This window comes from Solea senegalensis, linkage group LG5 (assembly GCF_019176455.1).
Source record: "Solea senegalensis isolate Sse05_10M linkage group LG5, IFAPA_SoseM_1, whole genome shotgun sequence".
Lineage (NCBI taxonomy): Eukaryota > Metazoa > Chordata > Actinopteri > Pleuronectiformes > Soleidae > Solea > Solea senegalensis.
The window spans coordinates 15540949-15563976 of NC_058025.1; the positions used below are offsets into that span (position 1 = coordinate 15540949).

Genomic DNA, 23028 nt, shown 5'->3' on the forward strand with positions numbered 1-23028 from the left:
ACTCAGAGCAAAATAAGACATCTTTCATACCCGATGCAATAGCTATAGTCCTTTTGTGAACACCACTCTGTTTGTATAATCTGTATTTTTTTGTTTATCTGTTAATTGTATTGTGATGTGTAGAAGCTGTACAGAAGCTGACAGAGACTGTAGCTACAGTTCCAATTTTCTCTGAACAATTTATTTTAGAGAAGAATACAAAAATGTAGACATTTAAAAACACGTCTTTACTGACATATGGTTAAGAAATAATAATTAGGTTTGTCTCAATAAGAACAACAGACAAATATGCATACGAGAGCAAAAGATTGGGGAAATAACTTATGCCAATGGCAGCACAAGTCTGACGGCACTGATGAAGAAACTGGAGAGGCTGGAGAAGGTTTTCACATATTACACTTAAATATTACATTACTGTGTTTTTAAATAAGAGAGCCAACACACAGTAGAGTTATGATGAAGGGCTGCATATGAAGTGTACAGACAGAACACGTTAAGTAATGTCAGTGAACCTAATACAGACACATTCATTTACTGCTCTGAATAGAAAAGTTGCAGGTTAGTTTTAAGTCTGAACTTTTGTCTCTTTTGTTTGGCACTAATATTACAATAATGCAGCAGCATGGAACTTTAACACAACAGCTTGATCCTAGAGAATGGCAGGTTCATTTTGTACCTGAATTGTGTTAGTCTGACTTCTTGCATATATCTTTACAGACTGAAAGACAGAAAAAAGGTTTCTAAATCTAGATTCTACAAAGCTGAGCACAGAATCTGGACAGTTTACCTAGTTCTTAGCCAAACATTTCACACTAACAATGTACACTCTGCATCACTAGACTGAACCCAGTGAAGACACTGAAGGTCTGACACCATTCAGAGGTAAAGGCTTCTAAATGACCAATAAAAAAAATAAAAATAAAAAAAACTTTTGAAGTGTTTAAGTTAAAATACACTCAAATGAGTCTTGAAAGCAAAATAAGTTGAACATTGATTTAACAGAAGCTTGGCCTTAAAAACAAATGCATGATTTGTGCAAATATTTGTTGTAAACATTGAAGTCTAATGGTAAAAATCCTGCTTTAGTGCTGTTGTCACTGACAGTACCACAAATCAACAGCTAAAAAACTGAAACATGTCATTGTCATCAAGCATTTAAATAGTCTTACCTCTAACAAAAAGATATGTTTTTGACGCTGCCTCATTCCTCAAAAACAACTGATTTCTGTGTCCATTACATTACATTTTGGAGGAGATACATTACGTGGCTGGATAAAGGAACTTGTTTCTACTTAGTTTTATTTTGCGGAATAGTGTTGACGGCAGTATGTGCTATGAAAAGTGTTTTTGAAGAATAAAAAAATAGTCGTGAGCTCCTGGACACCTGATGGATGGATGCTTGGAGGGAGGAGAAGGATGATTAACAGGTGAAGATGATGAAGATGATGTGATCCCAGGCTCCTGGTGGGTCTGCGGGGAGGTGGCAGTATTGATGGATGTCAGGGGTGAGTGTGCTTCAATTTCTACTCCTTTTGACTCTTTTACTCATCGGTTTTCATCTTCATCTGCGCCTGCATCTGAGCGATCATCTCCTGCATGCGTCTCAACTACAATAGAGAGGAAAAAATTAAAACAGGTTGCCATGTTCATGTCTTCACACAGTATCGAAAAGAGACTCTGGACCAGCAGCACAGAACAGCTAAGCCAACTTTAAATGTGGTAAAATGAGGACAAAAGGATAAAGATATGTTTGACTTGTTTGAATTTATTGCATAAGGTATTAAAATTGAACCCAATCTAATTCCACTAGCAAGTCTGAATACAATCGATATACTGTTTACACATCTTCAGATTGTGCTCTATTATTTATAATATACTAGATTTCAACATCTAATTCATGTTTCCACACAAGCTCCATCACCATTGTTGAGTATCATTGTGTGATTTGTTAAGTGTGCAGAGAATGTTGATGTACATGTTGTGTGACCATGTCTTAAGATGAACTGTAATGACGGAACAAACTAAGAAAACAAAAGCGATCTGCAGAGACAATTAACACCGCATAAAAACATCTAATGAATTACTGTTATACTTGAAGTTATATCAGTACAGTTATTATGGCTGTAACAGAAATTAAAGGAGCTGTTTCAGAATGAATGAGGCATAAAATGTGTGGTGTGAGGTGAATTAAGTCACAGTGGGATCACAAATGACTCAAAAATGCTTCACACAGTCAATGAGTTTTCAGTTAAAATGCTGATAGTCTGAAAACGCATGGGTCACAGTTTAACAATAATGCTTTCTTTGACGTCTACTGCCATCTAGTGGCTGAGGACATACGTTTACTGGTTGTTATTCAACCTTTTTTCAAATTCCTTGTGTTTGGGAAATGAATATAGGTCAGAAATTCCTCAATTAAGCCTCAAATACATTTGATTTTAACTTAACCCAAATAAAAACTTTATTTTATTTGGTTATCTTTTTTCATCCATATTTACAACTTTACAATGTACACTGACCATGTTGAATAAATACAAGTATTTATTCAACTGTGTTTTTGAACAGACATACAAATTAATAGATTGTTCAGCTGACCTGTTTCCCCTCATGTAATTATTTAGCTACTTTCACTGAATCATTTCAAGTGTTGGGAGTTACAGAATAATGAATGAAGTGAATACAGTAACAGTATTTCCTCCGATTCAAAACAAAAACAAATTAACTACAGTCTTTGCAGCTTAATATTTCAGGTTCCCTGTATTCCTGAGGTCATTCCCACCATAAACTGGGCCAGGACATCCAGGCAGGAAGTGATGGCATATCCTGCTAAGGAACACTGTTTACAAACTGCTCCGCTGCAACATGCCCTCTAACTACAATGCTCTGCACTGCAGCAGTAACACAAACAGGGCAATCAAAAGTATTCAGGAAACTGGTTATTGCCCGATGACGTGCAGGCTCCATGGTCCACAAGGAAAACAATACAAATGGAAGATAGTGGGCTGAAAATAAATACGACTTAACTTTTTTTTTTCTTACAGCCAAACAAAATCTTTGGCTGAATACCAATTTCTACAGGTGATGCGAAACCAATATCAGAACCTTGCATTTCTACCAGTATCAATATAAATCTATAAATATAGTCTTTAAACTCTTTTAAACAACAACAACAAAAGGTTATAATATGACATTTATGCTGATGCATTTACAACCCAACTATAATCAGCCAATTCAAAAACATAAACTCCAAATGGGCCTTTCTGCCCAATTGATATTTGGTTATTTTGCAAAACATGCAGCCATAATTTCAAATCAGATCTGTTCGGTATAAATCCATACTTTCAACAAACACATGTGGATTAGCTATAGGAGCATATTCTATGGCTTTTGTGGACCAATTAGCCTTGCATTCTTAATAAAAAGAGACTAGAGAGCTTTTGAAAAAAGTTTTTACCTCTGCCTCTTTCTGGAGCAGGATCTGATCCTTATCCATCACATCCTCATCCACAGCCCTGCAGGAGAAATCACATTAAATATTTTGAATCATTAAATGACTCATTTGTATTTGTATGAATTCTGCTGAAAACATGAGCTTGAACATCTGCTGTTTAACTGATATGAATCTGTGACTCACCTGCCCGCTGTCTTCAGCCTCTCTGAGCGGAAGTTCTCATAATGCAAATCCTGAGTCACCTCCTGTAGGTCTTGCATGTGGGTCCTGCAATGGACGAATATGCAATGCTATCTTTACACACTAGAAGGCAGCAGAGATTTGATTCTCTGATAGACTTTTACAACCAGTTTAATGAGCATAATAGTACGTGAAGGTTTTGAAAGACTTCCTTTAAGATTTTCCAATTACTTCAGTGGTTTTATTACCAGGGGAAACTCACACAAGCATGGTACGTAGTTTAAGGAAATCATTGTGTTCGGGGTTCTCCACTTCAACGACTCCCCAGGGATAAAGACGACCACGAATCTTCTTCCCCTTCACCTCAATCAGCTGGTTGGAGCCAATCACAGCAAAGGGAATGCTTGCCTAAGACAGAACAATTCAAGTCAGTGAATTCTCAGAAGAGAGACAGTGCTATATAGAAATAGATATGGAAAACTGAGGCAGAGAGGACTAAACGATGAATATGAGGAAATAGACCATCCGTCTCTAAACCAGCTCAGGGAAATGTCTGGAACAGTTTCAAAACAGGTGTTATAATCAGTGAGACCCACACTAACCTTCAGGACTCTGGTCTGCTCCTTGAATTCCTCGTCCTCATCAGAGTCAGCGTCAGGTAGCTGATAAATTCTGATTCCATGCTCAGCGATCTCGTCCAGGATCTGAGGGGTAAAAACAAGGGGGTTAATATAGAGGCAGAGTGGTGACCCCCTTGTGACCTCCATGTCATGTTCCTTTGTCTTGAAAGCAGCAATGGTGTCATTGCACATATTACCAGAGAGACAATTTAACTTTTTAAAATTAATAAATGAATAGTATTAACAGTAAATTTAAACTGTGTTTTTATACTTCATTTTGTATATAATAGAACTTATAATATGAATGTGTTTTCATGTCCCCCCCCATTTTCCTACTTACACAAACGACTACAGCTTTAATTCCAGCATAGCAGATACTTCTATATTTTATCAAAATACTACAATCATCTATAAAAAGGGTAGACAACACAAAACTGTCATATGAACTAAATGGCAGCTGCCACTCTGAGCCATAAACAGAAAGTAAAAGAGTAAGACCGCCCTATAGGATAATAGCAGGGTGTGAGTGACTACCTGTTGTTGCAGCAACACATTTAATTAAAAGCACACCATGAAGGAAAAGAGGGCCAACACAGAAAACGGTAGAGAGGTGAAAATGGCCTGTGTGCATCTGTGTGTGTGAGAAACAACGTTCTCAACCTCCTTGAAGAACAGACTGACCGGTGAAGAAACAAATTAAAACAAAGGAGTGTTCTTCACCGCTTCCCTCAGGGACAGATGTCCATATTTATTATTCTAAGGATCAAAGCTGCATTTTTCTTTTGTTTCCTCGGTGCAGACAGTCAAATCCACAATGAAGTCTTATGTCATGGAGCCAAAAAATGTCAAGTGTTGTTTTCCTGACATTTGGTGGACTTTCATGTACTGTAGTGTATAATAGGACAGTGTTGAGTCAGCCAGGAGCCTAGGAAGTGAGCACAGGTTTTCCTACAGAGTGCAGCTCCTGTTTGAGCCCTTGTTATGACTGTTGCTTGTTTTCTTAGTGAGCTGTGTGAAGTGTGTATGAGATAGTGTGTGTACAGAGGAGAATTAGGTATTGTTGTGGGGTAGATCTAAAAACAAACAAGCTTTGCGGGACCCAGAAGAGAGCGTGACCCAGAAGAGAGCGTGACATGAGACCAGAGCCTCTTTTTCCTTCATTTACTGAAACACAATTTACAGAACCTTTCACTATGGTAGCTGGATAAACATCACTCTGGTGGGGCAGAGCGTAGAGAGTTTTGGGACGTTGTGTGCTCAGTGGGGAAAATAAACATGTGCGATACAATGACAGGAAAAAATCAAACAAACAACAAATGAGTCACATGAATACAAAATGTCAGATGAAATGCAATAAAATGGGGAAAGAAAATTCACTGGAAGGTCACAAAGGAATCAAGAATGTAACATAAAGTATTATGAATGATAGGTTTCAATTAATATCCAGAAACATCATCTGGACATTGCACAAACGTGAGTCTGTCTGCCATCATCCATTTCTAGACCCAACTAAGCCAAAAGCTGCAAAATGGCTGTTTACCTGAATTATTCTGTTCCATAACATGTGCTTAGTACGACCTGACACCTATAATCAAAAACTCCCAGGGATCATCAAATGTCAAAATCACAGCCTGCGTCAAATCCCTGTTGTCTCCCTCTGATTTACTGTACACGATGTAAGTCTTAATACCTAATGTTGCACCAGTCTCTCCTCATCTTTTCAGTTGTGTATTTTCATTGGCACAAAGATGTTGGCAGCCGGAGCCATTTTGACTTTATGATCATCCTGTCCAGCTATAATACACCCACCCCCACCACTCCCTGTGCTGTTATGGTTTGTTATGGTTTGTTATGCAGCGTCCACTTAATGCTGCAAGGGCACTTGAGAAACAATGACAATCAAAACTCTGTGTAAGTATTAATTAGAAACGGAAGACAAAGATTTATCGCCTTATGTTTCTTGCTCACAATGTTGAGTACGAAGCATTGTTCGTGGAAATGTTCCGTCATGTCGGCAAGTAATGGAAAGTGCATGTGTGTGTGTGCATGAGCATATACTGTATGTGTGTGCTGGGGGGAGATGGGCACCAGGTGAATCATAACAAGCCTGTGATTCAAGAGTAAAATCAGACTCATTCAGTTCCAGGAATAGCAGTATTTATGAAAATGTAGTGGTTATTCATTGCACAAATATAGCATACCATAGATATAATTACACACAATGAGGTCATGACATGGATAAGCAGTTTTTTCTGCAGCTGCACAGCAGATATAACCACAACCTCAAATCATAATGTAGCAGGCAGCAAACCCATCATTATACGGATCAACAGTTTCATCAGGTCAACCTGCTGAGGGAATAATATTTTCAGGATTTGTTCATTCTGACAAACAGGCCCACAAAAATATGAATGACTCAAACACCTCTAAGCACGGACAGATTAATTCTAGACAAACAACAGGGAAAACAAATAACTTACAAAGGAAAGAGCTAAAAGACAAAAGAGAGGATTGTGGTGATGGTGAACCACTGCCGTCCAGTCAGACAAATGCACAAACACACTCTCGCAATTCACATTCAAGTTCTCTCATGTGATAGCTGAGGACAGAGCTGAGCAAAAGTAAAAACAATCCTGGGAACAATACTTGGAAGTACAAACATGTACCGGAGCAGTCAAAGGAAATCTACAAATCCAGAGAGAGAAAGAAACAAAACAACCAAACTGCATCTTGAAACTAATAAGTTCTTATGAAGAAGCGGAGTGACGTAACTATGCAACCGGCCATGGGAATTAAACTATGTATCACTGTCATTACAACATTATAAGTAGTAAGTAGTAAGTAGTCAGCTGTAAATTAGTTTTAAAATGTGTTCTATTCAGAAAAAACACCTTGAGGAACAAGCCCCCCACCAAAGACTGAGTTTAATCCAGACCATGGTGGGCACCAAGTCCATTATTCTGAGTGCTCCCTGTTCTTTATGAGATTTCCCTCGGTCCAACTGTGTGTCTACAATACATTGAATAAAAAGGCTTACTTTGTGTCATTTAATGTAGTAACTTTGAGCCAAAACAGCAGGCAAAAGGGCAAAGACAAGGCCTTTGTCAGACAGCATCAGGAAATTTGACCGGAAAGCTGGCAGGAGAAGTTTGTGGAATTCACTATATTATAAGAAAATGTATTCTTTTTTTTTTTCAGGAATTTGGTTTGAAATATATTTTGGAACATACTTCAGTTTGAGGAATTCCATCTGTCCAGCAAACTATACTGTACAAGTTCAAGTACAAGCAACATGATGGCCTCATCCCACTTTGAAGAAAGAAATACTGCAATTAATCAAATGTAATCTCTTGTTATAAATCTAGTTGTAGAAAGGAACAAAGCCTTTTGAGTCATAAGTACAGACAGTTTTATGTGTAGAGATAGTATTCCTAGAATATGAAACAAAGACAAAGTCTGCTCCAACACCAAGTTTTCTCCATTCAAAAATAAATTAGAAAATGTAATAATTAGGTTAGGCTCTCACACAAGTCAGCTGCCAACAAATATACTTATTTACACTCAGTGAGTACAAAGCTGTGTGTCACTGTGTGTATGATAATGCAGATGACGCATTGAATGTGCCTCCATTATGGGAGTACAGGAGAAACAACAGAGGTTTGGCAAACTGAGTAGGAAAATGTGATTCCTTGCTAGAACTTTTCTTTAGTTACAATATTAATTTGCAAACCATGACGCTCATGGGAACAAATACTTCTCTCCCTCCAGGAAATGATTTTAAACTTACTGGCTCTAAGCGGAAAGGTGAGGGAGCCCCAACAATACCTGATCTCAGGGGGGTCGAATAGATTTAGACCGCCTACCAGCCTCAAACACAAACACACTTTTTCACGTAGACATAACCATAGTGAACTGCTGCCTCACTACATCAACAGGTATAATCTGGTGTCGGGAGCAGAGTTTAGGTGTTACGTGCGAGGAGTCTCATAGGTCTAAGGGCCCAGTAGGTCACCACCACTGGGAGCTAGAGAATGGCTTCGCAAGAGAAGGCAGAAGTATATTCACATGTCTGACATCCAGAGAAATCTACAGAGCAACTCCCTCAATCATAGCAGCAAAGAGATAGTAACTTATCCAGTTAGAGTGTGAGACCAAGTGGTCAACCCAGACTAGTACAACTCCAGCAAGAACAGCTACATTTATTCAGGAGGAAAGTACCATGGAAAGCCATGGTACACTCCCATTGTCCTGGCTAAGTATTAGAACAGTTAAGACCACCCACATCTCCTTCTGATCAAAGAGCATGGAGAGAAACAATTGAGCTATTCATGTAATCTTGTATTTGAGTAGGATTTTAAAGATTTTACCCACACGTCATGATAACGAGAAGGGTCTCAACAGTAAGACCGAACTGTGTACAAAATGTGACTCATTAGTGGGGAAGTTCAAAAAACATATTTTCAGTTTGGTTTTCGAAACAAGGGAACCTGCTGTTTTCACAGTGTGGTGGGTTTGTACTTTCTTTACTTGGGAGAAGATGTTTTTGTGTAATAGAGCTGCTCATTCAAAGAGGCAAAAAAACGCAGATTTATTGTTTTTAAATCTGTAGAGACTTGGACCATGCCCTGGCACAATGCCTGCAGGAGGGCAAAAAAAAAAAATATATCCGCGTGTCTGCAACACTGGCAGGAAAAGCACAAGCTGACCAGGGACTAATACACTTATGGACAAACACACACAGGAGCAGTGAGGGAAAAATGAAGTAATCACCACTAAACCTTTTTGCCTGGGGGACCAGTATGGATGACGCACAAGGGAAAACATATTATGGAGTTGAATATCAAGCTCACATAATTACATATAATTTATCACTTGGGTACACCTGTTAAATAATTTCCTTTACAACCTCAATAGCTGTCCCCTCAAGTTTACCCCTTTGTGTTAAAATTGCTTCACAAATCGCAAGAAAACCTTTAAGAAAACCTGGTGAACATAGTGGCTGGTATAAGCAATGCAGCTTTACAGGCAATGTGTCCCATTGGGGTTGTAGAGCTGGTTCACATAGCGGTAATATGGTGGAGCAGCTGAGGGAGATAACAACCAGTGACACAATGAAGGGAAAACATAACAGTGCCATGGCCTGAAGTGAAATATGGCAGCTGAGGGACAAACACTGAGAAACAGACGGTTCTGGGTGGGAGACAACAAGCAGAGATGGATGGGGAATATCAGCAGAAGAAAGGAGAGGAAGAAAGCTTTAAAAGAAGTGGTTGAAGAAACAAAGGGAAAGAAATCAAAGGCTAATGGGGCAAAATTATTGTCTGCAGCCTGGTGCGGGAATGCAGGACGACCTGGGTTCTCTAGCTCTTGCCAACCTCTGGCTTATGAGAAGAGTCTTTAGTCTTCACACAAAAGAAAGAGGTATGAAATAGATTAGGGTTGAGGCTTGCTGCAAACATGACTCCTGTTAACTTGTTGTCATCATAAAAGGGTTAAATACAGCTTTAAATGCAGCTATAATAGCACTGATAATTGTCAAAAACAAACAACAGGGTTTTAAATGTTTGAGTATGCTTTTCTTAGGTCTAACTTTCTACTATCGTTTTGAGCCATTTCATACAGAGTCAACTTTGTAATCCTGTCTACTATATGAAACCTAAGGATATTCAGTTTACTACAACATGATACAAATATACACAAGATCTAGGGCTCTAGCTTTAGGAACATATTAAAGAAAAACACATAAAAACTGTTATTTTACTTGTTCTCATCAAGATTCTAGACTGAACCAGCTGCATACTGCATGTCATCTATGTTGAAACAGAAAATAACCACTATAGCAATTTAAGACTTAAGCCTCACACAGGATATGACTGTAAGGTCCCAGACTGAGAGGATCAGCCACTCAATATACCCTCCTCAGGGAAACTTATGAGCTTCTGACTACAAAGACCCCCGTGAAGGAAATTGGCATTAAAGAAAATTAAAAAAGAGGACACCAAGAGGCAGAGGAAGAAAGTATGACGCAGCTGAGTGAGGCACTGCCAGCAGAGGAACGTCTGGCAGAGGAATAAGCAGAACTAAACAGTTGAAAGCTGAACTATGGGAAGTTGGTTCACTGGTTGTACGTGGGTTTATGCTGTAGAGGACAACAGGTTCTATCTCGTCAATGGTACACTCCTGACATATTGCAGGAAACTTTTATTATTCTCCACAAGATGTTTCCCCCTAATAATGAGAGAAAACAAGTCAAGCCTCAAGAGGAGCAGGTCTTACTTTACTGAGAGACAAATGGCTTTTAAAACGGTGAGAAAGTACTCAACAAAAAAAACAGAAACAAAGTAATAAATACTATGGGAGAAACACTGGGGGATATCAATCTTCTCCCAGCACTCGGCTTTCTGGCAGGTTCTTGGCAGCTGGTGCGCTGACCTCAAAGGAAGGCCTGTGCCCTGGTACACTGTACAGGACTGTATAGCAGGAGTCAGGCATGTATACCTAAGAGCCACTTCAATTAATCTGATCAAACCAACAAACACTCAAGCCTGATGTGTTTGTTCTACTGAGAGATACTTGAAAAGATGAATTGGAATTACAAAGATGCTCCACATTAAACCTACTGTGGTTACATGGGTAGTAGAAAAACTGATTACTGATTCCATTAGGAAAGTCAGGAAATGAAAGAGCATGTTTACACCCACTTCAATTGTCTTGAATGGACCAAATGTACCTCATAGTTTAATAGTTTAGTCAACATAGTGACATAGTTTCACTTTATAACATCTACCAATTAAAATCTTCTTTGTCAAACAAATGTCTCCTAATGTACATGGCTATATTTAAGATACTGTCAAAAACAAAAAATATCTATGAATTAAAGACAGAGACTTTACTGGGCACAAAGGCATGACTGTGGAATCCTTTTATTCCCTCCTTTTTTTAAACAAATTGAGATGAAGATAAAAGTTGTATTTGCTAGGAATAACAAGCCCTCCTTAGGGAAATATAGTGCTAAATGTGGAGCAGATTGCTCAATTAACCCTGTGTATTTCCTGACAATAATGGGTTGTCCAGGAACTTACTGTCATTAAATACAGGCAATCTGAAATTTGAACATGTCTTTGTGTTTAATTCTTCTGAAACTTAAACTAGGAATGTATTTTGGGATAATCTTAACTTTCTTAGGGCAAATCAATAAACCCATTTGTCCAGGTCCAGGTGTGTGTGTGTGTGTGTGTGTGTGTGTGTGTGTGTGTGTGTGTGTGTGTGTGTGTGTGTGTGTGTGTGTGTGTGTGTGCATCTGCATCTGTGTATGTGTGCGTGCAATTCATTTTGCTGAAGTCAACATTTAATTGGTCCTTAGTACACAGTGGGAAATGTCTGTTAAGGGTACACTTAGCGGAGCATGTGAACCAACTACTGGACAGATAGTGATGTGGACGATTCGAGGTTAGATCAGAGCGATACTGTTGTAGCATTTCCTACTCAGTGGCTACTGGCTACATTTTTACAGTATACGATGTCCAACAATTAACTGAATGAAAAGGAAAACATGGCCAGAATTAAACAAAAGGTTTGCCAAAAATCTAATCAAAACAGCTGACCTGCAGGCAGCTGCATTAAAATGCCAACAAGCTTGGGGACTTTCTATAGTTTGGGGAGGCGGTCAACACAGGCAGGAAACGTGTTTTTTGTTCATCTTAAGTGCCAGAGGAACACTCAGAAAGTTTGAGGAAGGTCAAAACACAAAACAACATGACAGAGTACAATTAAACTGGTGGGTCCGTGCAGTGAAGGAATTTCACCTTTGATGCTGGAGAAACTTATGTCCTGGATTATATACAGAATCATTCATCAGGTTCCCTAATTTTGATTCTGTGGCAGATGTTATATCCTGTTGTTTTAGGAAATACAAGAAGAAATGTGTATGTCCTCCAACTATGACCTCTTCTTTTCCTAAGATGCTGCATCAGCCATTTAAGCATTTTTGCTGTGGGGAATTTGAACTGAACAGACTTCCAGAGCTAGACTCTGCTCAGACAACTGGCCTGAGCCTGCCAGACCACCAGCAAACGCGAACTGAATGGGAGGCAGGTGGGAGGTCTGGGCATGCAGGGGCAGGTGGCGAGACAGAATGACTTCCAATTAAAAACACAGAGAAGAGAGCTGAGATGAAAAACTTGCAACTTAAGCCACACACACTGTAAATATTTCCAACCAAGGACTGAACTAAGTTCAGACTCTACTGTATCGCTGTATTTAAATATGAAATTAAACCATCATCAAATAATCTAAGCCCTGCTCCACTGAAATATACTAATTTTAAAAAATAGAAAAACACTGAAGTGTTACATATGAGAAGCTATAGTCAAATATTTATTCATAACAATTACTCATACATTTTGTAATGATAGATTAACTTATTAAAAACAGATTTAATACTTCTTTTTAGAGCCCTCTGTGTGAAAAGCACGGTAATCGATAATACTTTAGTTTGTTAAAGTTTCAATTAAATAAGTGTCTTTTACTTTCTGCCACAAACTTCTGCAAAACCTGTAATATCTAAAGAAACACAGCCACTGTGTTAAAGAAGAAAGGAGGAGGGACAACCAAACTCATCCATGTGAGAGGTTATGAGCTGAAAGTGTTGCTGGGAGGAGTTTGTGTGTATGTTTAAGTGTATGTTGTGTAGCACTGTCCTCGCCCCTTGGACAGCAGGAAGCTGAGGAGCGTGCAGGGAAGTAGACAGGAAGTACCTGGGAAGGGTCGACACTGAATGACATGTGTTCCATCTACTGTATATTATATACACGAGTATTTTCCTTAATGTGCCCCTCCTACTGTTTCCTCTTTCATGTTGTTCCTCCCTTTTCCACAAACTGCTTGTACCATCAAAGAATGTAAGGAATACATCACTGTCATTACAGAGGAATGTAAATATGCTTTATCACACAAACTCACGGATGCCCAATACTCCAAGCTGCCAAGAAAGGTGGAAAAGTAATTTTGTCTTTGTATTCAGTGGCCCTCTTTAGCTGAACATGAACCGGGAATAAAAACCCACATCTATTTAGATATTTCACTGAATATTTATAATGTACACAGAAAACAAGGCAGAGCTGTGTGTGAGTTAACAACAAACTCACCCTTCTCTTCAGGCGATCCCGCTCCCTCAGTGTCAGTGTGTCAGCCTTGGCAATGACCGGGACTATGTTGACTTTGCTGTGGATGGCCTTCATAAACTCCACATCCAGAGGTTTAAGACTGGGGAAGAAAAAGAAAAGAAAGAAAAAATGAATAAAAAACACATAGTAGTCAATTAGATTACAGTACAAAAGTCTTGGGACAGCACCAGCTATGTTGTTTTTATGTCTGTCAAATTCTTTGATCAGTGGCATTTGAATTGGAAAGTGACTGAAAATTGGTCTTATACATTAGCAAGCTATAAATTAATTTAACTCATACAACATGTGTATGCAATGCACATAAATAATAATAAACCTGGCGTAATCGCTTTTTTTAACAGCAGATTTTGTTAACATGAAACAGTAGGACAAACACAGGTTGTATCAATAACAATTAGGGTTCCACTCCAGCTTTAAGAAAGTCACAATGGAGCTATTGTTCAAGTGTAAGGGTCACACACCTGAAAAATGTATTATTTTAAAACTGCATGCATATTTTCTGGATGTGTTCCAATACAGTGATTGAGAAATAATTATACTGTGAGCTCATAAGAGCATTGCTAAAAAAAAAAAGTGCACAGTACTTTATGTAGTGTCAGTGTAGAAACTGGACAAATGTTGGTGGTGTACAATTAAAAAAAAAATGTATTTGTTGCAACACAAACAGCTTAACCTGAAAGTAGGAGATTCATTATTTTGAAAGATCTGAAATAACAAAGGGCCATATGGTTGGTGTAGTGGTTAGCACTCTTGCCTTTGCAGCAAGAAGACTTGGGTTCGAGCCCTGGTATGGAACACCATAGGTGTGATTGGCCCTTCAATGGACTGGCAGATTGCCTATTGCCCTATGTCAGCTGAGATTGGCACAGCACCCCCTGCGACCCTCCAATGGAGGACAAAGCAGTAGATGATGGATGGATGAAATAATAAAGTTCTACCTTTAGGGTATCAATTGTCACACAACACTATGCTCATTTTAAACTTATATAAAAAATTAATAACAATTAAAAATCATTTCATTCTCCAGCATGTAGTGTTTCCCAATGAGTACAAATCATGTACTGTATATTGTGCTATGTTCTATTTACTTCAGGTTATCCTGGATGCTGGCACGATGAGCTGAAATTGGAAAGAATATATAATTTATGGTCACAGTAGTCTGTACAAGAGTGTGTTTATTTGTTTGTTTACCCGTGTCCAAATGGGGATATGAAGTAGAAGCAGCAGTGCACCCTGTTGTCCACTATGTGTCTTCGGTTCAGCCCGCTCTCATCATGAAGGTATCGTTCAAACTGATTGTCAATATACTGGATGATGGTCTTGAAGCTGACATCAGAGGCACATGAAGAGAAATGGTCAAAAGCCTCTTTAATAAAACACACAAACAACAAAACAAAGAAAGTCTGTTCTACCATTGAAACGATGACTGTCAAAAAATGCTAAGTAAATCAAGCAATAAGTTGAGAAGGGAACTGAGTTTAATATTCTTTTGGACTCCAGCAATGAGTCAGTTGAATGATCATATATATGGTGTGATGACAAAAATGATGAAGCATTAAATGACTGAATGGCTAAATGTCTTCTATGCAGGCTTCTTATCAACTTTGGTTCAGTGTAATTATGAGTCAGTTTTTATCGTTGCACATCTCTTTTGAGGCCTTCATAGAAAAGTGTATGAGTTCAGTAGTGTAAAAATACAGTACAACCAGGGTAAGCAAGATACTGGACTAAAAGGTTTGATGGACACCCCTGGGCTGATTAAGTAAACACACAGTTCATGGAAATCTAGACACAGAGAATGCAGAGGGAGGAGAGATGGAAAAAGGAGTTTGGGATGAAACGAGAAAGGGAGTTCGAGTAGAGGTACAGTACAGTAGAGGTCAGATGGGAAAGATGAGACACTGTTGGACAGGAAGCATTTCTTAATGTGTTATCACTTCTCACTCCTCTGCAGCACATAAACACACCAGTCTTGGCTGTTGATGGCATCGCCATATCCAGGGGTGTCAACCACAGTGAGACGAAGCTTCACTCCTCTCTCCTCGATTTCCACAGTTGATGCCTCAATCTGCACTGTCCTCTCAATCTTTTCTGTGAAGTGGAAGAACACGGACATAAGAGTCACAAAATCTTTAGTGATACCTGCAGGAATTGTATTATTTAATGTTGTGAACTATGAAAAAGTAATAATAATAATAATAATGATAATAAATTGTTGACTTAATAAAATGTATGCAAATGTGCTAGAATTCCTTCACTGATGGTAGCATCAAAGAGGAGACACATGAGAACTTTTGTTTTTGCCTGTGTTCACATAAGCCATTGAACTCATACAACCATAACAGGCTTCAAGATGAAAAAACAAAACAACAAAACTATGGTTTTGGTCTTATTAAAGGACTACATGCTTTCATACTGCATACATATATAAAAGCTGACCACGAAGGGCATGGATAATTGTTTTTAAGCAAACAAGTCCTAATCTAAGTCATAAGAAGGGCAGGGTCATATTGAGACTAAGACATTCTTAACATTCCTCTTTAAGTACAGCACTGCTGGAGACACTGCAGCAGACATTTCTCTATTATTACAGTGTGTATATTTGCGCATGTTATTTTGTGTATGTGTGTGTGTGTGTGTGTGTGTGTGTGTGTGTGTGAGTGTGTGTGATGTACTAGGGAGTGTACCTGCAGCACCAGGGATGTAGCGTTCAGGATAGAGATCAGTGAGAAACAGGCTGTTTATAAGTGTCGACTTGCCCAAACCAGACTCTCCTGAAAACCAAAGAAAATGGAGAATAAATATTTATACTTAAAATGAATCATACATCTGCCTAATGTGTCTATTAAAGCAACATTAAGAATACTCACCTACAACCATTAGGGTGAATTCAAAACCTTTTTTCACAGATTTCCGGTGCACTTGGTTTGGGAGGTTGGCAAACCCAACATAACCTGCTGCATCTGGGAACTTTAGAATACAAGACAACTATGTTCACAATAAGGGTCAGGAACAATTAATGGGGAAGTACTGAACTGTCAATAAATATGGAATGGCTTAATGATGTTCCTCACAATTTACTGACCATCTCTCTCCTGACATTTCCCTCATTTAATTGATCAAATTTAGCATTTTGCTAGCGTAAAGGTGCAAGTAAAATTCATAATAAAGCACATCCTAACTAATACCCACTGGTCATAATGAAACCAATTTATACAGGATATACTTTCTGCATGTGAAAGTGTGAGTGCATCAGATTACAATTCCGTCCTCAATACTAAGCCAATGTGTCATAGTTTAGAGTAAAAAAACAGTGCTGTGATGTGATGTGATGTAATGAAATGAAATATCTGCCTTACTTACCTTCCCCTTTTCTCCAGATTGAGACATCGCTACCGTTTACTGGATGTCTGACAAGCTCCTGGAGGATAAAATAAAAGCAGTCAGTGAAAACAGAAATCTGTCGTTAACTAGTAGCAAATTCATTCTTCCACGAATCCTAAAGAATTTATTTAAACATTATTTTACACATTTTTTTTGTTTGTGCTAAGATAAGCTTGTATATGATAAAATACAATGTAAATCTAGAATTTGTAACCCAAAAAAAACCATACACCTTACAAAAAAGAAAAATTAGCAGCCATAACGTTAAGATGTGAGTTCTGTCCATGGAGAAACCTTAGACTAAACTTTCCTAAACACAGAATCTTGAAATCAACTCTCTTTTCAGAACCTTTGAAGCCCATTTATTTATGATAAATGTGACATATTCAAGATTAAGGTGAACTGTTACGTGCAAATATGGGTACTTCATCATACCGATACATAAATAGTATTTTTTTTTTTTTTGCATGAAGTGATTTCCTCATAGACTCAGTGGATAGGTGACATGATACAATAATGGTATCCATACAGCTATTTGTTGGCAATCATCTTTACATCAGTCATTTTGTGACTGGGGCATTGATCATAAACTCTGTGTCCTCAGACTTCTTACACTGTTAACTGAAGAATTGTGCACATTGAATACGTGTTGAAACATTTATTCAAGCTGGTGACAACACAGTTCCAACACTATCACATGGAAAGAGCAAAGATTAAGGGCTCCAGGCAACAAGTTGGTTCCCATACTTCACTTTTACTCCGACACACATGCATAGCCCATGCCCAAGCCCAAATCTATGACCGTAAGCAGACGACAGAGAAACAAGCTGGCTTGATAAATTAGCCACATAATGACTGAGCAGGAAGAACAGGCTCCATTTTATCGCCAACACACTGATCCTTGACAGGTGGAGTGTGATAAGCATTAGAAAGAGGCAGGCAGGAGTGTGCTGCCAAATGGAGATGCACTCTGGTTACGTAATGGTAGCTGGCAAAAAAAGGAAGCATGGGAACCTGAAATGACCTTCCTCATTTGTGGACACTATGGGACCCATTTCACACTGTTGCGTGCATTTGATGGCAGTCAGGGGGCCCTCTGTATCTTAATGAAAGAGGGCAGAGATCTCTCACACTGACAGGGTAGTTTCATCAAGCCTACAGGGGGAACAATGGCTGTTTATCCTTCTGGTTCCCGAAGCCTTTCCTACACAGAGCTGCTCAGCTGGGGAGGAGGGAGAACACGTGCCTCACCCGATCACCTTCAGAACTGGCCATATGCAAGAAAGCCAAAGGAGACAACAGCCATTTGGGGTGAAGAGTGCTAAGGCCTCAAGGTCTGTACAAGTCTAAGACACTGAACACTGAAGCCATAAAACAGTACGTTGATACAAATTTAACACAAGATGAATAAATTCAATTAGTGGATCAAAAATAGTATAAATAGTCAGTAGTTTTAAAGTAATGTGGTAAAATAACAACAGGTAGAGCAAGCTCTACACTTAATAGACCACTCCATATCATGTGCAATATCACCAGTGTAATTTAAAAAGTGCAATAACACATGTGCAATCCCTGGCAACATTTACTACTAGGCAGTCGCTCCGAGCAGTAGTTCAATATGAGATCCTTTGGGCCTCAATTGTTGGGTAAGAAAGTTGAAGCTTGTTGGTTCTGGCACGAATAGTATTCGCGTGAGTTTGTTTACGGTGGAGTGTCATACCCAGGACACTGTAAATATCAAACACATTCTGTATATATACTATAATTTTACAATCTAACTAGCAAATAGGTTTCTAAATTGTACATTCATAAATATGAAAATGCATGTTTATTATTTATTACCTTATAAATAAAGTTAAACCTTAGCAAACCTACCATGACTGCAGATTTCCCTATTATGGGACTAATACAGGATTATTTTATCTTACAATACCAAATACTCATTTGTTTTAGTTGTGGAAATAGTCATATTTGCTTTCTTTATTTTTTTATAATTTAATTAATATTAAGAAATATTTTTAGAAATAGGACTGAATATATAATTTGGGTTATGGAAAAGTGTGATGGATATTTTTTCTCAGTTTCCTGCTACTTAAAAAACAAAGGGTCATGAAATTGTGCCATTGATTTAGTCAAGTTGGCAGTGAAAACTTTTTTCAAAATAAAATATGGATATTTGGCTCCAACATTTTGATAAATCATATTTCATGAGTCAGGGCAATGATACAGAGTCAAATAGATTTTTGTCCCACCCTGGTGCTAAATCAGAAAAAATTCAGATGATGAACGTTGTATGGTTATAACCTCTGAGGAACATGAATGTTTTAACAGAATTTATGCTAATAGATATTTTACTAGAAAAAAATGGGATCTGCTACGGGTCAGGATCATTCTCTGGGTACAATATTTATGTCTATCGCATTATAATCCTTCCAGTGGCTGTTGAGATATTTATTAAAATAGAAATGTGGTATTAGAGAAGAAGTCAAACTGTTCAAATTGCATCAAAGTGTTGGATGGCTTGACAAACCAAGCTCCACTGCTATCAAGCCACAACACAAAAACTAGTTAAGTGTTTTCATTGTTAATGAACATCAAAGGTAATGTAGCAGCCCACACAAGTGTAGCCATGTGTGTCGCACACATACACAACCCGATCATTGTGCCTTGACAGGCGCTGTGGGAACCAACATTAGTCCAGCAGCAAATTAATTAAAGTGTTCTAATACCGAAGCAGTAATATCACAAAGACAACACTACAGGACAGACAGGCGGGAGGCACACTTGAATAATACTCTCTTAATAATGGCCATTTAATCGCCCATGCTGCTGAGCTGCTTACACACAACTTTCAATGTGCGAGACGTGGGGTTGATTAAAGCATTTGAGCCAAAAGGGAAAAATGTCACCTTAGTAAAGCCAACGTGGTTGGCATGTAATACATTTACAGTTGATTTATTGTCTGGAGTACAGCCATGAAAGGGCAGCCGTGCCATTCACCTTCCTGACAGGCAGGGTCAAGGGTTCACACACCCACTTTCCATGGATAAAAGACTGTTTTTACTGGAAACACTAAAGCAATGATTTCACACCATGGATTATTTAGTGAACTCAGTGGCATCACAGCAGTTATGGTCATTTACTGGCAAGTGAACACAGCAACAGAACTATTCAGTGTAAAAAAGCTTGTGTGTGTAAGTAGTCTCACACACACACACACAAACACACACACACACAAATCTTAGGCATAAAGAATCAAATTGTTATTCTAACACAGCTGCTTCATGGTACAACTTAAGGTGTAAAATGCTTGAATGTGGCATTACAACTGAGTTGGGTCCCAAATTTCAAAATATTTACCATTTACAAGTTGAAGAAATATTTGCAAACTTTTTCCCACCAAATGCTTTTTAAAGTAAATGCTGAAAGGGACAACAGACAAAATTTATGTCTCTAACAGTTCCTTTCAGTCATACAGACACAGCAAAAACCAGAAGCTAGTTCGGAATCTGGTATTTTCATCAGATCCGGAGATGTATTGTGTTATATGTACAATAGATACCAGTCAAATTCTGTTCTCTTCATTGTTTTTGATATGGAATAATGCAATCCCTTTTGTGCCATTAACTGATACGCCCTTTCTTTGTGAGAACCACATCTTGGTGCTTTATAAAGTAACAACAAGGCTCATAGTGGATGAATATAACATTTAGATTAGTTATTTTTCTATCACCATGCAGTCAGTTCAACATCACACTGACATAATGGCTGAATGAATCCACTAATTGCTCAATTGAAATAAATAAGGCATCAAAGTTATTTTTAACGTATGTCTCTTAGTGGATGACAAGCTCTTGCTGTGTAACATCATCATTCAAATCATTGTCACAATAGTGCAGCAGGTCCACTTGGGTTTGTTGACATGAATGAAGTTTTGATACTCTATTCACACCATGTGAATCATAAGAAACATCTCCTTGTAGTTTAAAATTGTGCGACAGATGACTTCCCCAGCGCTTCAGTGTCGGCAAGTGTTTGTGAGATAAGGTCACAGGAAGGGGAAAGGTCAGACTGCGTTTAAGGTACTGGATGAGAGAGACTTTAAATTCCAGGGATATTGTCCATCAAATATCAAAGTTAACTGTGTCCGACCCTGGGAAAAAGGCTACGTTGTTTGTGTAATTAAAAGGATAGCTGCCAGCCTGAGATTACAGCAAACTCAGTCTGCTATGCTGCCCATACGGTTCACAACGCAGCAAGAAAGCAAGTGAAATCTGTATGTTTTCACTGAGCCAAAAACACAAGCAAAGATGGATGATAATTCTTCAATAGTGGCCCTCCGCCACATCTTAGACAGAAACATAATGAAAATGTTATTGTTTCCCACTGTTATTGTTAAGTTGTCTAAACAAAAAAATGATTTTGCGCAAATGTACTATACAATCAAAAAGGTCAAGAATTGACTGGATGTTAGCAAGCGATTTCAAAGGTCAGGAATGTTACACAATGGCACTTACAGGAAATTGGTGAAACTTAATACTTTGAATGGCACATCGGATGCAGATTTTACATGACGCTGATGTAGAGGGAGGTGGGGCCAGCAGAGTACAGAGTCTGTGGAGGAGTGTACTGTGAAGTTATGAACTATGACAATGGGTACTCAAAAGAGTGTTTTTACAAGGTAAAAGTAAAAGACTACATTTATCATAAACACAAAAATGTTATACTTTGACCAAATATACACTTATATTTGTGAAACTGCATTTCTTCACTAGATCAAGCTATTCACCATCTGTTTTTCAGCATTTAAAGGGAACACCTGGTTACTGACATATGGCCTAGCTTTATTACCTCCGCTAAGTAGGTTATGTTTTCGGCCCTTGTCTTTGAAAACAATAACTCAAAATGAAAATGACAGATTTGTATAACTTTTCTATGGCTATGGCTTTAAGACATTATTAGATTTTGTGGTGATTTGGTAACCTGTATTTAACACTGTGGGAAGCGCCTACCAATGAGGAAATGCTTCAGGCTACTTTGGACGTCTTTGTCTGTCTTTTAGAAGTATGGCTGAAAAAGTAAAGCACAGATTTGAGGGGGAGATTTGAAAATTAGCATCCAAGGAGGAGATTATTTAGGCAGTAATTTAGATACAGATATTGATTCAGGAGTTTACTGACACTGTGGGAATCATAACAGCCTTGGCAGATAATTTCTCTATTTTAATTTATGGATATGTATGATCTGCCAATGCATTTCGGCAGTAAAACATTCTTATACTTGAATCCATCGCATACATGGCAAATGTATAGAGAAGATAGAAAACACTGCTGAACCTTGTTCTACCTCCAGTAATGGCTTACCCACTTGTCTAAATAGTTGTTTGGAATACCAGAAGAATGTAAACAGTTAAAATGGACAACTGTGACAAATATTAAACAGAGTGTGCTTCAGTTTTAAACGTGTGTGAAGGCCTCTGGGTTTGCAACAGTTGGGTGTCCAGTCCACCACACCCAGTCTGTCAGACACTGACCGAGTTTACCAACCGACAACAGGGGCAATGACATTACAGTGTGTGTGAGCAGCTTTGGTAAAACACCAGGCGTCCTTAAACAACATTTAAACATATTTAATAGATGTAGTTTGGCTGTAGCACAGCACTAAAAGTTAACATGTCAAACTTTGGCATGCAACAGTTGTTAGCGCGGTTGGTGTCCTGTTGCCATTTCGGTTTAAACAGACAATGCGATGACTCTTCTGCCTTCTGCTCCGAATAAACTTGCCAGCCTTTTTTAAAAAACGATATCGACAAAGCACCGAACAGAGCCTTACCTCAGCGTAACTTTAAAATGTCGTTAATTAATCAACAGGGGGTTTTTGACTCTCGCCGCTGTCCCAGCCCAGGAAAGGAAACCCGGAAACCGTTCCCGAGAGTCCGCCCTCGTCCCTCAAGTTTTAATTACTAACGACCATCGTGCTGCGCCACAAACACCATTGCGGCTCAAAGACCGGGGCGGCTGAGCCTCAGAGAGACATTGTTTGTCAGATCCAACATGGCCGCTGGGGTGGAACAGTTTCTTCAACGGGTTTCTCTCTGCCCGCCGACATAAAACAACATATTAAATATGATTTACATAAAGAGGAAAATATTGGAACCTACCTAATGTGTTCAGGAACTTTAGTTAGATGATTGACAGATTTTATTCAT

The 23028-nt window shown here is 38.6% G+C and overlaps 1 protein-coding gene across 1 annotated transcript; it reads right to left on the reverse strand.

Moving 5' to 3' along the window:
• Positions 1-154: 154 nt before the first annotated feature.
• On the reverse strand, positions 155-22758 carry zgc:63587 (uncharacterized protein LOC393431 homolog). Its single transcript, XM_044026697.1, has 12 exons — positions 22653-22758; positions 16800-16857; positions 16307-16406; positions 16124-16210; positions 15404-15527; positions 14628-14762; positions 13398-13515; positions 4234-4335; positions 3894-4039; positions 3635-3718; positions 3455-3512; positions 155-1607 (listed from the first exon to the last, which is right to left on the reverse strand). Exons 2-12 carry the CDS (start codon positions 16824-16826, stop codon positions 1542-1544), a joined length of 1047 nt encoding a protein of 348 aa, XP_043882632.1. The 5' UTR covers positions 16827-16857; positions 22653-22758; the 3' UTR covers positions 155-1541.
• Between the last annotated feature and the right edge of the window lie 270 nt (positions 22759-23028).

Bases quoted from the DNA above. Each gene is read 5' to 3' on its own strand.
- zgc:63587 (XM_044026697.1), bottom strand. From the start codon at position 16,826: ATGTCTCAATCTGGAGAAAAGGGGAAG. The intron at 16,407-16,799 runs GTAAGTAAGGCA...TGTATTCTAAAG, and splicing joins AATCTGGAGAAAAGGGGAAG to TTCCCAGATGCAGCAGGTTA. The intron at 4,040-4,233 runs GTTAGTGTGGGT...GTTCTGTCTTAG, and splicing joins AGCAGACCAGAGTCCTGAAG to GCAAGCATTCCCTTTGCTGT.